The 15,445-nt window shown below is 39.0% G+C and overlaps 2 protein-coding genes across 2 annotated transcripts in view; both read right to left on the bottom strand.

The window, feature by feature from the left end:
* Positions 1 to 8,203, bottom strand: part of LOC112519792 (RRP15-like protein) — a 9,574-nt gene extending 1,371 nt beyond the window's left edge. Inside the window, exons 1-7 of the mRNA XM_025128053.1 lie at positions 8,100 to 8,203; positions 6,971 to 7,449; positions 6,565 to 6,666; positions 6,386 to 6,467; positions 6,265 to 6,284; positions 6,102 to 6,162; positions 5,193 to 5,263 (exon numbers count right to left, since the gene is read on the bottom strand). Of these exons, the coding sequence (XP_024983821.1) occupies positions 5,193 to 5,263; positions 6,102 to 6,162; positions 6,265 to 6,284; positions 6,386 to 6,467; positions 6,565 to 6,666; positions 6,971 to 7,420 (786 nt within the window). The 5' untranslated portion in view covers positions 7,421 to 7,449; positions 8,100 to 8,203. The remainder of the gene's footprint in view (positions 1 to 5,192; positions 5,264 to 6,101; positions 6,163 to 6,264; positions 6,285 to 6,385; positions 6,468 to 6,564; positions 6,667 to 6,970; positions 7,450 to 8,099) is intronic.
* A 3,766-nt stretch (positions 8,204 to 11,969) lies between these two features.
* LOC112520429 (cytochrome b561 and DOMON domain-containing protein At5g47530-like) lies at positions 11,970 to 13,754 on the bottom strand. Its single transcript, XM_025128817.1, has 3 exons — positions 13,131 to 13,754; positions 12,596 to 12,850; positions 11,970 to 12,395 (listed from the first exon to the last, which is right to left on the bottom strand). The coding sequence occupies exons 1-3, from the start codon at positions 13,752 to 13,754 to the stop codon at positions 12,069 to 12,071; spliced, it is 1,206 nt and encodes a 401-aa protein (XP_024984585.1). The 3' UTR covers positions 11,970 to 12,068.
* Between the last annotated feature and the right edge of the window lie 1,691 nt (positions 13,755 to 15,445).

The following is a 15,445-nucleotide window of genomic DNA, read 5'->3' as shown; positions in this document are numbered from 1 at the left end:
TCGTTGAAGGCGATGGAGATAGATCAGGATGAGGATAAGGAATTTCGAGCGTACGTGATGGCGTGGGTGAAAAGCCAACAAGGTAAGAACCCAGAAATGGGGGATACATCTGGATCGGGAGTACCTCCTCCTCCTCGTACTCCTTCCTTCAATGTCAATCTCGAATCCGATCGTTCTAATTCAGTTCCCTACTGTGTGGCTAAGAAGGTGAAACTTCCAGAATTTGGGGGATACGATCCTCGAGGATGGATATCGAAGGCTGAATTATATTTCGAAATCCATGGCACCGCACCCGACTTGCGTATCCGGCTGGCCCAACTGAGTATGACCGGAGTAGCTCAACATTGGTTCACAGTGGTGAAGAACATACATGATAATCTGAGTTGGGAACAATTTACGCGCGAATTGTTGCAACGATTTGGGGGTCTCGACATACAGAATCCGTATGAGCAGTTGGCTACCATTAAGCAGGTTGATTCTGTACACGATTTCATTGACGATTTTGAATATTTGCTATCATTAGTTCCTCGACTCCCTGAATCTCAAGCATTGGGCTACTTCCTAGCGGGATTGCGTCCTGAAATTAAACAATGGGTGAGGCTTCAGCGTCCTCAAACCCGTCTCGATGCTATGTACATAGCAAATGACGTGGAACAGATGCTGAATCCTTCAGATTGTACTCGGCTTAATGCGAGGTTTCGATATCAGACTCAGCGGCCGAATTCTGATTCTACAATTGTTGGCTCGTCAATAGGCCCAATGGGCTCAAACATATCGAAGGCCCAGTCTGGTAATCCTATTTTTGAACGACGTATGTTCAATAAAGGAAATTCGGTGACTAAAGCGTCATCAATGGCATCGGTGGTCAATTCCCATCGCACGGAGACTGCTCAAACATCCGGTATTCGGAATCGTGGGATCAGGACGTTGTCACGAACAGAATGGGAGGATCGACATCGGAAGGGGTTGTGTTTCAAATGCGGGCAACAGTTTGGTCCTAACCACAAATGTCCGGAAGCAAATCTCCGGGTGTTGTTGTTAGCGGATAATGAGGAAGACGAGCAGAATGGAGAACATAATCAGATTAATCTTCCAGAGGAGGTCGTTAACGAAGGTGAATTAGAAACGGGAGAATGTTCAATTATGGAGTTCATGGGTGCAAGTGTTGTTTTGAAACCCAAATTACARACTGTTAAGCTCGAGGGAWTTTTGGGTGGTATCCCAATTGTCGTGTTAGTCGACAGTGGCGCGACCCACAATTTTATATCCCGGAAATTGACTGAGGCATTGGATTTGGTGGTGCATACGTTTGCGGGGCTGCGTATTAAGCTTGGAGACGAACACAAGGTCTTGGTGACTCAACGGTGCGAGGGTCTTCCAATCGTTTTTGGGAATTGCGAGTTCGAGATTGATGCCTTGTTGTTCGAAATGGGTGAACTGGATATGGTGTTAGGAATCGAGTGGCTACAAACCTTGGGTGATGTCATCCATAATTGGGAGGCTCACACAATGCGGTTTATGTATAGGGGTAAGGAGGTCTGCTTATCGGGGACATCGCTTCCGGTGCGAGCACGGGCTTCACTACAAAGCTGGTTATCGGACTCTAATCCCTCGTTACGATTAACTGATGGAGAGCAAATGGGAGTATTGGAGCCGACTTTAACAYCATTACAATCGCAGGAGCTGTTGAAAATCTTTGACAGGTTTGCTCCAGTGTTTGAAGAACTGTCGGGGTTACCTCCGGTTCGGTCTCGAGATCATGCTATCAATCTCGTTCCCAACCACGGGCCGGTTTGTGTTAGGCCGTATCGATATCCTCACGCTCACAAGGCTGAAATTGAGCGCCAAGTTCAGGAGATGCTGACTTTGCCCTTTGGGGGTTATACGACCCAGCAACAGCTCTTTTTCTAGTCCGGTAATTTTGGTACGGAAGAAGGACCAAACTTGGCGTATGTGTGTCGATTATAGAGCATTGAACAAAGCCACAATTCCGGATAAACACCCAATTCCAGTAGTAGAAGAGTTGATTGATGAACTTCAGGGTACCAAGTATTTCTCCAAATTGGACCTCAAGTCCGGTTACAACCAGATCCGTATGCGGCCGGAAAGTGTGGAGAAAACAGCGTTTCGGACGCATGATGGCCATTACGAGTATCTCGTAATGCCTTTCGGTCTCACTAACGCCCCGGCGACCTTTCAAGCCATTATGAAYGACGTTTTTCGACCACACTTACGTAAGTGTATCGTGGTGTTCTTCGACGATATCTTAGTGTATAGTCCGACATGGGAACAACATCTATTAGATTTGGCTTCGACGTTGGCTACGTTGGTTTCCCATCGCTTCGTGGTTAACCGAAAGAAATGCTCATTTGGGCAACGCTCGGTTGAATATTTGGGACACATCATTGATGGCGAGGGCGTATCAATGGATCCTAATAAAGTTCAAGCGGTGAAAGATTGGCCGGTTCCCAAACAAGTGAAAGGCGTACGCGGGTTTTTGGGATTAACAGGTTACTATCGGAAATTCGTTCGAAATTATGGAGCTATTGCCAAACCGCTTACGGAGTTGACAAAGCGGGACAATTTTCATTGGAATGCGGAGACCCAAAAGTCATTTGACAGCCTGAAACACGCAGTTACTACAGCCCCTGTCCTCGCGTTGCCCGACTTTTCGGCTCCTTTTGTGGTGGAATGTGATGCTTCGGGACGTGGAATTGGGGCTGTCCTGATGCAAAACCGTCGTCCGATTGCATTTTTTAGTAAGGCTTTAACAGATCGTAATCTGTCAAAGTCCGCGTACGAACGAGAAATCATGGCCTTAGCATTAGCGGTTCAACATTGGCGGAGCTATCTTTTGGGCACTACTTTTACGGTCTACACCGACCATAAAAGTCTGAAGCATCTCTTACAGCAACGTATTACCACTCCGGATCAGCAAAATTGGGTTGCSAAATTGCTTGGGTATCATTTTGAAATCTGTTTTAAGGCGGGACGRGAAAATCGGGCAGCCGATGCACTGTCCAGGAGAGACGATTATGGCGAATTGCTCACTTCGATAGCGTACCAACCCGTTTGGGTTCAAGGAGCACAACTGTTGGAGGAAGCCAAATCCGATCCGGACCTCCAACAGGTGATACAATCATGCCAACAGCAGCAGGGAACGCATCCAGGTTACGAAGTGCGTTCAGGAATTCTCTACTATAAGGGTCGTTTGGTTATCCCTCGGCATTCCAAATGGATTCCAGAATTACTAGCTGAATTTCACAAATCAGCTACGGGCGGTCACTCCGGGTACTATCGAACTTATCGTCGTTTGGCTGCCAATTTATATTGGCCCGGTATGAGCTCGGCGGTTCAGCGTTTTGTCCAAGCTTGTGATATTTGTCAACGCTGCAAATCTAGCTCCCTTACTCCAGCGGGTCTKTTACAACCGCTMGATATTCCGGAAACGATTTGGGAACATTTGTCCATGGATTTTATTCTTGGACTACCGAAATCGAAGGGTTTTGATGCGTTATTAGTGGTGGTGGACAGGCTCTCCAAGTACAGCCATTTTGTGCCGTTGAAACACCCCTATACCGCGCGCCATATYGCGGATGTCTTCGTCAAGRAAGTAGTTCGCYTACATGGTATTCCGAAATCAATTGTCAGTGATCGCGATCCACTCTTTATGAGTCATTTTTGGCGGGAACTATTCCGTTTGCAAGGTACTCGTTTACACATGAGTTCATCGTATCATCCGGCGTCAGATGGGCAAACCGAGGTCATTAACCGCTGTCTTGAGTCGTATTTACGTTGTTTTGCGGTTGACCAACCACGTTTGTGGTCCTTGTGGATACCGTGGGCGGAATTCTGGTACAATTCTACTTTTCATGGCTCTACAGGGGTTTCACCCTTCGAGATTGTTTACGGTCGCAAACCTCCTAATATATGTCAGTTTATTCCGGGTGAGGTGCGGGTCGAGACGGTCCGCCTAGAGCTGAAGGACCGTGATGAGGCCTTGAAACAACTTCGGGCACAGTTATTACGAGCTCAATCACAAATGAAATCGCAGGCCGATAAGCATCGTCGGGAGGTTGAATTTCAGGTTGGTGACTTGGTTTATGCGAAGCTTCGGCCGTATCAACAATTGTCGATAGCAAGTCGCATCAATCAAAAACTGTCAGCGAGGTTTTTTGGACCGTTTGAAATTGTGGAGCGTATCGGTCCCGTGGCCTATCGGCTGCACCTCCCAGCTTTATCCAAGGTGCATCCGGTTTTCCATGTCTCGTTATTGAAGAAGGCGGTACCTGGAGTCACCGAGGTCGATTCATTACCGGCTGACCTTGAAGTGCATATCACTGATCAGTGTTTTCCGGAGTCCATTCAGGGTGCTCGCTCCATCGTTCGGGACGGGGAAACCGTTCCGCAATGGCTCATCAAGTGGCAGCACCGTCCGAGTGAAGAAGCAACTTGGGAAGATGTTTTGGTCATTCAACAACAATTTCCGGATATTGGTCTTGAGGACAAGACCATTCTTGATGGGGTGACCAATGTTACGAATGAGAATGATCCTAGTCTTGACCCAACTAGTGGACTTAAGCCCAATGTGTGGAAAGTATATTCCAGGAGGCCCAAGGCCCACTAAGAGTTTGTTACGTATGATAGTTTAAATAAGCTTTTGCCTTCCTCCATGAGGGGCATGCAGATAACAACCCTTACTTTGGCTCTACGTTTAGAGAAGGGACTCTCTCCCTGGGATCCTTCTGGATAGTAAGTTTTCTTCTTCATTCCAATTACTTGTAGTTTCTGTTCCATCGATTATTTTTTTATAGCCGATTACCCATTTTTCCCCCAATCTGTTCATTTTGTATCATTTTGCCTCCAAATGCAATTGCCCCATAATAATGAATTTGATCAACAATGTAGCCACTCTACTCTTACTCTATAGGGTAGAGGTGAAGTCTATCCCCAGACCCACCTCTGGATGAGATATACAGGCTTGTTGGTTTGGTTTAATTGAGCATTTCTAATAATATCAAGTCTTGAAAAATTCAGATGATTCAGGTCCCACACAAGGTAGGGTATGGGGAGGTAAAAAGGTTGTTTCCAAAAAGACCCCCCCCCCCCCAGGCTTGAAAAGGTTTTAGAAAGCATGATTCTGCAAGAAATATTTGGTTCTAAAAGTAACACAAAAAGAGAGAAGACAGCACCATAGCATTCGACCCAGATGGGGTTTTGCCCAACTCTGAAAAGAAGGCTTCTTTCCTCCGCTTCTGAATCACTGAAAGTCAAAGAACAACAATCAACCATCTTTAGAAATCATATATGGTTACAAAGAGCCATAGCAAAAGGAATTATTGTTAGTTTCAAACATAGTGCTAAAATACACAAAATTGACCACTTAAAGAACTGGTGTGACAGAAGAAAGAAAAGCTAAAGAAGAGAACATTTGGGCAGCTACTGACTTAACAGATATACCAAATATTCATGAGTTCCTTTCACTATGCTTTAGAAAGAAGACAAAACAGTTATGGGTATAGAAGAATGTCTTCGAAGATGGAAAAAAGAGAAATCAAACATCAAGAACCATAGCCAAAGGAATCACCAAAAGACTTGAAACTCAATAACTGTAACAAAAGGAATCACCAAAGACTTCAAAACAAATGTTTAACCAAACCCAGTTCAAGATTTGAGAGATGGAGAGAGAACTCGTTTCAGCAGCATGAGCAGAGAAAACTCGTCACCAGCAGCTTCAAATCGAGAGATGGAGGGTGAGGGATAGAGAGATTGAGAGATGGAAAGGAGCAAGAAGCATATTCTTTAGGGAAGAAATAAATCTGTTCACAAGGGTCAAGGGTATCAAAGGAAAAATGATGGCTGAACACAGACCACACCCTTTAATTATCTGAGCGAATAAGCTACTACTCGTTTCATTAAGCCACAACAGAACAATCTTGTATGTGGCTTAGTGAATAAGCCATACAACCCACTAAGCCATTACCAAGCAACCCCTAAATGAACAAAAAGTTAGACTGAGCAAAATAAACACAACTATATACTTCATTTCATGTTAAAAGAAGTTAAAAAAGGAGAAAAGCGAAGCATTTTATTGCACACACCTTTAGCATCTTTCAACCTTGATGGATTTAAACCTTTCTGCGAACTTTGGGCCTTGTTAACCTGTAAAAATAATAAATATAAGCAGAAATTCAAGAAAATGTAGCTCAAACCTGTGACAGAAACAGAGAAATTAACTATCACATTAAGAATAAAAAAACTCACAGCATTAAATAACTTGACGACTGAAAGTTCCGCCACCACATGAAAATTTTGTGACAAGTTAGTTAGCAAGTGCCAATAATGCAAAAGTTTCTATTGTTCAACATGAAACAAAATAGCATACCTCCCTTTGTAGCAACTCCAATGAGTAGTTTTTCGTGCGAGACTGAGAAAGAATCAGGCTTGACATGTCCTTTCTCTCCTAACTTTATATCCAAAAAAATCACAGCAGATGGTCAGCACAAGGGACTACATGTTCATATTCATGGAAATATAAATTATACCCAATTCCATATGATTTACCAAGGTTTTTTCCTTTTTTGCATCCCCTTTGACTTTTCTTTCATCAGCTTCTTCGGCAAGCTTTTTTACCACAAGCTTCTTGTAAGCAGATAATACAGGACCCTACAGCAATAACAAAACGCATAAATGAACTAAAAGCATGGTCAAGGATTCTCTCTATCTCAACCATACAGGGTCTGCTAGAAAATTAAGCTTGAAAGTTCCATATTTGCTAACTTCTGATCAGATATTAATGAACAAACTAAAATCCCTTCAAGTTACATATGTACCATTATCAATACACTTAGATATAAACCAAAGAGCCTTTCGCCTAGCGCTATAGATATTATATACTTCAAACATAATATACTTAGATATAAGGATTTTTATAATTTAAACACATTGAACAATATATCAAGAGGCTTACCAGGACATCATCTGATCCACTCCTCTTTATTATTTTCTTAAAGGCTTTTTTGAAAGATGTGGATCCTTCAGAAAATTTCATAATCCCATGTTCGATTATCCCCTCTTCATCATCAGAAATATCGTCATTGCCCATATCTTCTTCCACGTCTGCTTCTTCCTCTGCAGATTTTTCATCAGCCTCCTCATTTTCATCATGCGACTGCTTTTCTTCAAACTTCATTGGAGGGGAAGGCTCCTCTTCATTGACATCATTAGCATCATCACTATCATCCGAATTATAATCTCTAGCCTTTTTTCGGAAAAGTTTTTTCATTTTTCCATCCATTTTAACCTTCTGTCCACTTCCCTGGTTCACTTTCATTTTCTTCTTCCCCTTACCCTTTTTGTGTCCTATTTTTCTCTTCCTTGGACCTTTCTCAACTTCTTGCATTTGAACTTCTTCAGCCATCACCCTAATCCCCTGCCTCGGCTCAAAACCTAACAAATACAATATCAAAGCCATCTCAATTAGGCAAGTTTGAATGGATAAAACAGGTTCTCAATGTCGCCAGTTAAGAGTCGCGATTGAACATTGTACACAATGAGAAATCACTGAAGGCCTTGAACAACTCTACTTATAGTGCACTTTCAAACCATAAATACATGTAATTTATACGTGCACTAATCTTCAAGTAATTCATCAAAAATAATACAAGTCCAAAGTAGTTTGCAAAACCCTCCAAACAACGTCCAAATTAGCTGGTAAACACAGCACTTAAGCATACATGCTGAAAGAGCTTAAACCAATGAAATACAACAAAAACATCCATTGAGATTTGTTAAAATAAACAATAAGCAGACCAAGGTAGCAGTTTTAGCATAAATAACACAAACAAAAGCATCTATCGAGTTTTTGATATAAATTTCACCAAATCCTCCTCTCATAAGAAAGCTTATTTCATACCCCATTACTGCAAACCGTCTTTGTATGTAATTTTTTTCCATTAATTTAATCAAAGATATGATCCTCAAACTTTGTTAGGACGACCCACAAGAAAAAGACTGAACCCTATCACCGTTCATCAGCAAATGTGTAAACTTCTGCACTAGAAATCGAAGAAGAGAAGAGAAGAGTAGAAGAAGTCTACCTCTTGATTCAATCGATGTGCAAGAAGCCTGAAGCCGTGCGTCCTTCAATTCTAAGCTAGGGCAAGACTTGAGAGTCGAGAGAAAAAGAGGCGCTAAACGTCTACAACCATTAAAAATAAATAAGTAAAAGGCGTATATTTTGGTCGGATTGGGCCGGATTCTTTAGGCTGATCCAATTCCAATTCAAATTTTTGTATGGGTTATATTAGAGATGCCAAAAACCGGTCCTGGCCGGGCCGGTCTCAATCGGTCCTAATTTTTCTCATAACCAGCCATAACCGGTCTTGGTCGAAAATGATAGGACCGATCAAGGTATTCATAACTGGTTATGGGCCGCCGGTCCCGGTCCAACCGGTCCTTGCATTAAAAAATAATATTTTTTTATTATTTTTTTAATGATATATATTTTTAATACATTATGAAATTTACAATTGGTTCACTCAAATACACTTTAAAAATGTGTTTTAATATAATTAAAATTACGTTTTCTTATAAAAATACATTATAAAATTATTTAAAAATACATTTATTTATAAAATTATTTTAATTTTCGGGCCGGGCCGGGCCGGTCCATTGTCGATCCCATAACCGGTCCCGGTCCCACGAAACTACCAAAAACCTCAACCGGTCCCGGTTTTCGGTCCCATAATCGGTCCTTACCGATCCTGGTCCTTCGACGGTCCCGGGCTGGGCCGGGCCGATTTGGCCATCTCTAGGTTATATAGTGACGGCCAAAAATCGGTCCCGGGCCGGGCTGGTCTGGTCCTTATCGCCCCGGGTCTAAATAAATCCGGCCTTAACCGGTCCCGGTCGAAAAGAGTGAGTCTGATTAAGTTTTATTGTAACCGGTTACAGACTGTTGGGCTTGGTCATTAAAAAAAAATTTAATGATATATATTTTTAATACATTATAAAATTTGTAATAATTGGATCACTCAAATACACTTTAAAAATACGTTTTTTTAGAATTACATTGTCTTACAAAAATACATTATAAAAACCAAGAATTGTGAACTTTTTTTTTTTGCGTTTTTTGCGAATCGAGTACTTGGTATGTAAACCCCTCAACCAAGACACTTATTTATAGTGTTTAGAAGGCAAAAAATCCAAAAAAAGTGGCTACCTAAAGGCTATAGAAACAACTATTTTTTAAAACAAATAGGCCGCCGCCCGGCCATAATCAGTCCCATAACCAGTCTGGTCCCGCGAAACCCTCCAAATCATGAACTGGTCCCGGTTTTCAGTCCTATAACCGGTCTTTACCGGTCTCGGGGCGGGCTGGTCCTTGTCCGGTCCCGGGCCGGGCCAGGCCGGTTTGGCCATGACTAGGTTATATGTTGGGTTTAGTTTTTTTTTTCTTTTTTCGGGTTGGAAATTTAAACGCTCTTATTAGGGGATGTGGCGGAATATCTCATCTATTTTTATTTGATTCTAGACGTCTATAACAATTTTAGTCATTAAATTCATCTGGATTGATACCTTGTGATGCGATTTGTGGAGATTAATCTGAACATAGTTTGGAACACTCTTCCAAAAATAAGATAATTTAACATGCACACTTGATTATGATGGTAAATAAACATGTGATTTGTCACAAATATTTTATTATAATTTTTTTTCTTCTGAAAACTAAAAAAAAGAACTTTATAACGAAAACTAGTGAGTGTCATCTTTCATAGGTGTTGTTCACCATTGTATCTTCACCACTAAGGGGTGTTTGTGATTGTTCATTTAAACTGTTTATTGACTTATTCTCATGTGACAGTTTTTAGTTGTTTAGATCGGAAAAAAAGAATGTTTATACTGGTGTCAAACCTGTAATAAGGAGTTTCTGATAAGTTACTCATTTATAACTTATCAGGTTTGAAAACCAAATTACTTTCTTAACCCTAAAGCTAATATTTCTTATCAAATCACGTACGCCTCCTTCTTCATGAGCAACCTTCGACCAAAAGATAATCATCTTCTGGTTCGAGACAATCAACTGAGTGAGTATACCAACTGCTTTCCGGTTTTGATTTTCAATTAGAGTTTTGATGTCTTCAAGATGTGAGCATAAAAATGCTCTTCTAGGGCTTGTTCTTCTTGTTGTTATTTGGAGTTAGAATCAGCGGTTTCCACGGTGGCAAGAGGTGGAGGTGAAGAAATTTGAGTCGTGATTGCGGTTTTGACGGTGAAACATGAGACGAAAATTGTGGTGATGTGAGTGAGGTAGGGTTTATGAAGTTTGTCAATTGGGGTTTGGGGGCTTTGCAATTAGGGTTACGGAAGGAAGCTTTAGTTGATGTTAACGATGAATACCCATAAAAGAGATGAATGCCGATCACCCATCTTCCTAAAATCCAAACGTTCATCATCCATATGGAAGTTAAGGGATATGAGAAATGTCCTTTTTGGCAATTTTATCTGTATGAGCAAAAAAAATTAAACACTAAAAAACAACTTATAAGCTTATTATGTTTTGACACTGCCATAAACTAATCTAAACACGTCTTACAAAACTCCGATTTGACACCACATAAGTGGATAAGCACTTTAAAAACACATAAATAGATGATAAAATAAACTATTGTAAACGCATTCATTTAAGATATTATATTGATCACGAGAGTTTCTCGATGATAAAATTACAAGAAGGAAAAAGGTTTTGCCTTTTGTGTCGATTTGATCTTTAAATATCTCGAAAGCGTTTTTCATAAACATGTTTTATAAGTCGCATGTTTTAGAGACGATATTTCTTGATTTCTCAATATTTTATGTAAACGGCGACAATAAATTTCTAACATGCATACGGGGAATATTAGTGTATTAAACAAGTCAATTTCTTTCATAACTATGGTTATCCACGTCAGCTTATGTGTACCAACTAATCCCCTGAGCGGTTACAAATCGTTTGGAGTCAATTTTAAGTAAACTTTTAGGGCCACAAGGGTTATGGCAGTGATCTGTATTCGAACCCGAGGAATCCCTCTGAGTCATAAGCAACACGTCATAAAGGTTGGTCCGAATTTTTTTAGATCCTTTATTTTCTTTTTCCCCTTTTTATACACACCATGCCAAAGACCCAAAACTAATTTTCTTTTTTGGTTTGATACCAGACAAAAAATAGACTCTTTTTAAGCAGACAAATTTATTGCCGATCCAGATTCGGTCTTTACCTTATTCAGATTTGTATTTGAACTACTTTGACTAGATCAGAGTTTTTTGAAACGCGACTTGTGAGGAAAAAATGAAGAAGGATAACAATAATAAAGAAAAAGAAGATAAATGCTGCTATGAACCATCTAACTTACAAAAACTTGTCTTTTTAGATGATTGTGGTCGATAAAACAAGTGACCGTTTGTCAAATTGATATCAAGTTGTTGCATTTTCATTCCATTAATTTGTTGTGTGTTTCTTTTTATATTTATAAAGCTAAAAAAAGCTTGCGTTTAGTGTAGTGTTGAATATGTGTTTGTTGAGACGAGACATTACGTCAATCAATACGAAAAAGACTTCTTTGTTGACCTCGTAAAACTCGATATATAACACGCAAGTTCTATCATCGCTACCAAAACTCAATGCATCTTATATTCGACACCATGAATATGTATAAGAAATTGGAATATACGTAAGAACGTAAAGATTATTACATACATACAATCCTAATATGAACCTAGTATCGATAAAATACCACTCAACCAATTAAACTACCATAAGAATGGAAAAAAAACCCATATAAGTACATAAATAAATAAAAAACAATATCAAAATCATAAGGAAGCGATAAAGTTTCTAAGTATCCTAATAGAATGTTTTATAAGACTTAAGTTTTATAAACAAATATAAAACGTCATATCTAAAGTAATACAATATAAACATATTGTAACACTTTCAGATATGACGTCTTATTGTTTTTGGTGCTATAAACTTAAGTCCCGTAAAACATTCTATTAAAACATTTGAACTTTATTGGCGTCCTATAAACTCAATTTCCATTAGTAACTCCACCATATCGATTATGATTTCCATTGCTACCATTCCTCATGATCATCTTCTCCTTGTTTGCAGCCTTGTTCCTCCTTAAAACCACAACCCATGTGTAAGCTTCCAAAACTGCTGCAATGGCAGCCACCACTATGATGATTCCGGTATAACCTCTCTTCCATTTCTTTTCTGGGTTTAAAATATCAAATCCTTTGAATATATTGATGATTCCTAGAATGATGATGCCATACCCAAGTGAATGGTGGTAGATGTTCCAGTAAATTCTGAATTTGTGATCCTTCTTTGGCCTCACCAGCAAAGCGATCACCTGCAAAATCCAATAATTAATTAATCCCCAAAATCTTGTATATAACATCATTTTATTAACCTACATATCCAACCTGCTATGTGAGTCGACTAATCTCAGATCGTATCGTATTAGTATTTAGACATTTTTGTGCCTTGCAAAGTCGATTTTATGGTATTGGTTGTAATTAGAATCTAAAAGGGGTATGGGACTATGGGTACCTGGAGGGTGGCGACACAGAAGAGGATGATGCCGATGAGTCTGTGGGAAGTGAACTGAATGCCTGGAGACTGGGTGCCTAGCCGGATTCCGGTGGCCCAACCTGCGACTCCGATGATATATGCAAGGGTTTGACAAGTTACATGAAGGTAAAACCAAGCAGGATCAGCTGATTGGAATACTCTTATGTATCTTGCCATTATAGCACCTAGAGGCATCATGATCCCCCAGCTGATTGCATTTAGGATACCATGAATCTGCATGACCCCCAAATCAAGTTAAGAACACATACCATCTATCTCATTCTCTCTCTCTCTCTCTCTCTCTCTCTCTCTCTCTCTATATATATATATATATATATAAATCACTAGACAAAAAACCAAGCAGGATCAGCTGATTGGAGCTTCAGTCTCCGTGGTCATCAAGGTTCAAATGCGATGAATAGTAACTTTGAAAGCAGTACAAAAACATCGAAAATAGCAATTTTCAACGAACCAAATGTACGAAAATACTCAAAAACATAGTTTTAGAACTTACATTTCTTTTCTTGGTTTTGGAACTACTTCCTCCTGCACTTCCAGATCGTCCAGAAAGAACATTTAGGGTTCCCATAGACTTAACATTATCACCGGATGTCACATGCGCCATTGGAGCATTTCCAGAAACTCCACCATCTTGCCAAACTTGATTCAGGTTAATTATGCTCACATTTTGCAGACCCAAAGTCGCAAATATAATCATCTCTTTATCTGAATACGCCGCCGATAACTCACTCACCGGAAAACTTAGATCTCCTTCCGGCAACTGCGTACTGTAACCTGTAACCGGTGAAGTATACACCCTCATCTTCCCGTTCGATTGCCGGAAAGCAACCAGTGCTTGTGAACCAACCATACCTTTAGAAGTTGGGTTGATCGCCCATGCAACCCACTTTGAAGGATCGATATTTGTGCGCCGATAAGCGATTTTTAGGGTTTTGGAAGATGGGTTATATGTGTAATGAAGAAAAGAATTCAAAACTGGAAGATCATTGCAGGCACTGAACACTTTGTTGTTGGTTTTAAAGGCGTAGTTAGAACAAGATTGAGCAGATGAAGAAGATGAAAACATGGCTGCCATTATTGTAAACAGTAAAAAGATGTTCTTTAATCCGAACCCCATCTCAGATTCTTCGATTTTTTTCTTCGTTTTTGGAGAAGATGAATATAAATTTAAACAGAATCTATGAATGTATATGAACCCTAGATGATGATGATGATGATGATGATGATGATATTGGTGTGGTTTATGAGGAAAAGAAGGAAGAAAGGGGAGTGGTGTAATTATAGGTGAGATTATGTGTTAGGTTAGTTTGGTAAGGAAGGTTCTTTGATGGTGGAATTTGGTGGGAGTTTGATTTCAAGATTAGAAAAGGTGTTTCTTTGGTTGAATTTCAAAAACAAACACAACATCAAAATCGAATTGCAACTTCGATTAACCTGGTATCCAATTCGCTATGCGAGCCGACCAATCGACAACATATTTTGCGAGTAGCTCGTAGTCATAGTATTTGAACCTTTGTGGCTACAAAAGGATTTTTATTCCTCTTGGATTTGAACCTGAGACCTCTAGACACTTTTGACTTTTGGAACCCAAGTTCAAACCAATTAGGCACCACCTTTGTAGTTACACCATCCCGTTTTTATTTTCTTCTCCGGCAGATTTTATGACCATTTTATAGACTTTGTCCGTATAAAAATGTAAATAAAATGGTTTATCTTTTATGAAATTGTTTAATTTTATCGTAATAATTTATTGTTCCGTAAGGATAAAACTTGTTACATATATTCTAATTATTACTACTACAAGATTAAGATTTATAGGACGTCTAAAATGTATAAATCTTTTACAATAAATAAAGTGCTAGCCAGTTTATTAGACCAACCATAAAATGTGTTATCTAAAAATGTTACAACATGTTTATTATAAACGGTTTTGGACGTTTTAACAAGTTTTTACGACATTTTTAAAATAAAGTGTCGTATAACTATATTATAAGACATTTTTGTAAAGCGTCTTATTAACTCAATTTTTATAGGACACTTGTGTACATATAGTATCGTTTAAAATGGTTAACACGACATTTTAGTTTTAAAATATCTTAAAAAACTTGTTAAACCGTTGTATACATTCATGATCGATCACAAATTAATGACTTGTGTACTACATACATACATTTAAACACGTATTTACATGTAGACAAACAATCAAAATGTAGCAGAAAATTTAAATCCGTCAATGGTCCATATATAATTACCCATGAAATTTGTTGAAGAAAATAATAAATAAATAACGTATTAGTCCGTCGGTAATGTAAAAGTACCGACAGATGAAAATTTCATCATGGGATATTTAATTCCGTAGGTGATCCGTCAATAATCATTGACGGGAGATGGTCATGGGTAAGGAAAACAAAATACCACACAATTTTTTTTCCTGTTGGTTAATAGTACCTCACTATATATATATATATATATATATATATATATATATATATATATGTATGTATATATGTATGTGTGTGTGGTGATTCACTATCCAATTAACACAAAATATTTTGTGTTATACTATTTTGTTGGAGGCAAAACGTAAAAAAAAATTACTTGTTATATACTCTTCGGTTGGAGATAACTTTATGTTGACAAACTTTATCTTAAAAAATTGTTATAACATTTATATATATACTAGAAGCGTACTCGCGCAATGCAGCGAGATACATCATGTTTTTAATATTTCATTTTATTCTTTATCTCAGTCGATGTTATAATATGGCTTTATGTGATTTTGAGAAAGCGATGATATTTTTATTTTTG

This window comes from Cynara cardunculus, assembly GCF_001531365.2.
Source record: "Cynara cardunculus var. scolymus isolate 2C chromosome LG 10, CcrdV1, whole genome shotgun sequence".
Lineage (NCBI taxonomy): Eukaryota > Viridiplantae > Streptophyta > Magnoliopsida > Asterales > Asteraceae > Cynara > Cynara cardunculus.
The sequence above is the reverse complement of the archived record's forward strand: the minus strand, read 5'-3'. Positions and strand labels throughout refer to the sequence as shown.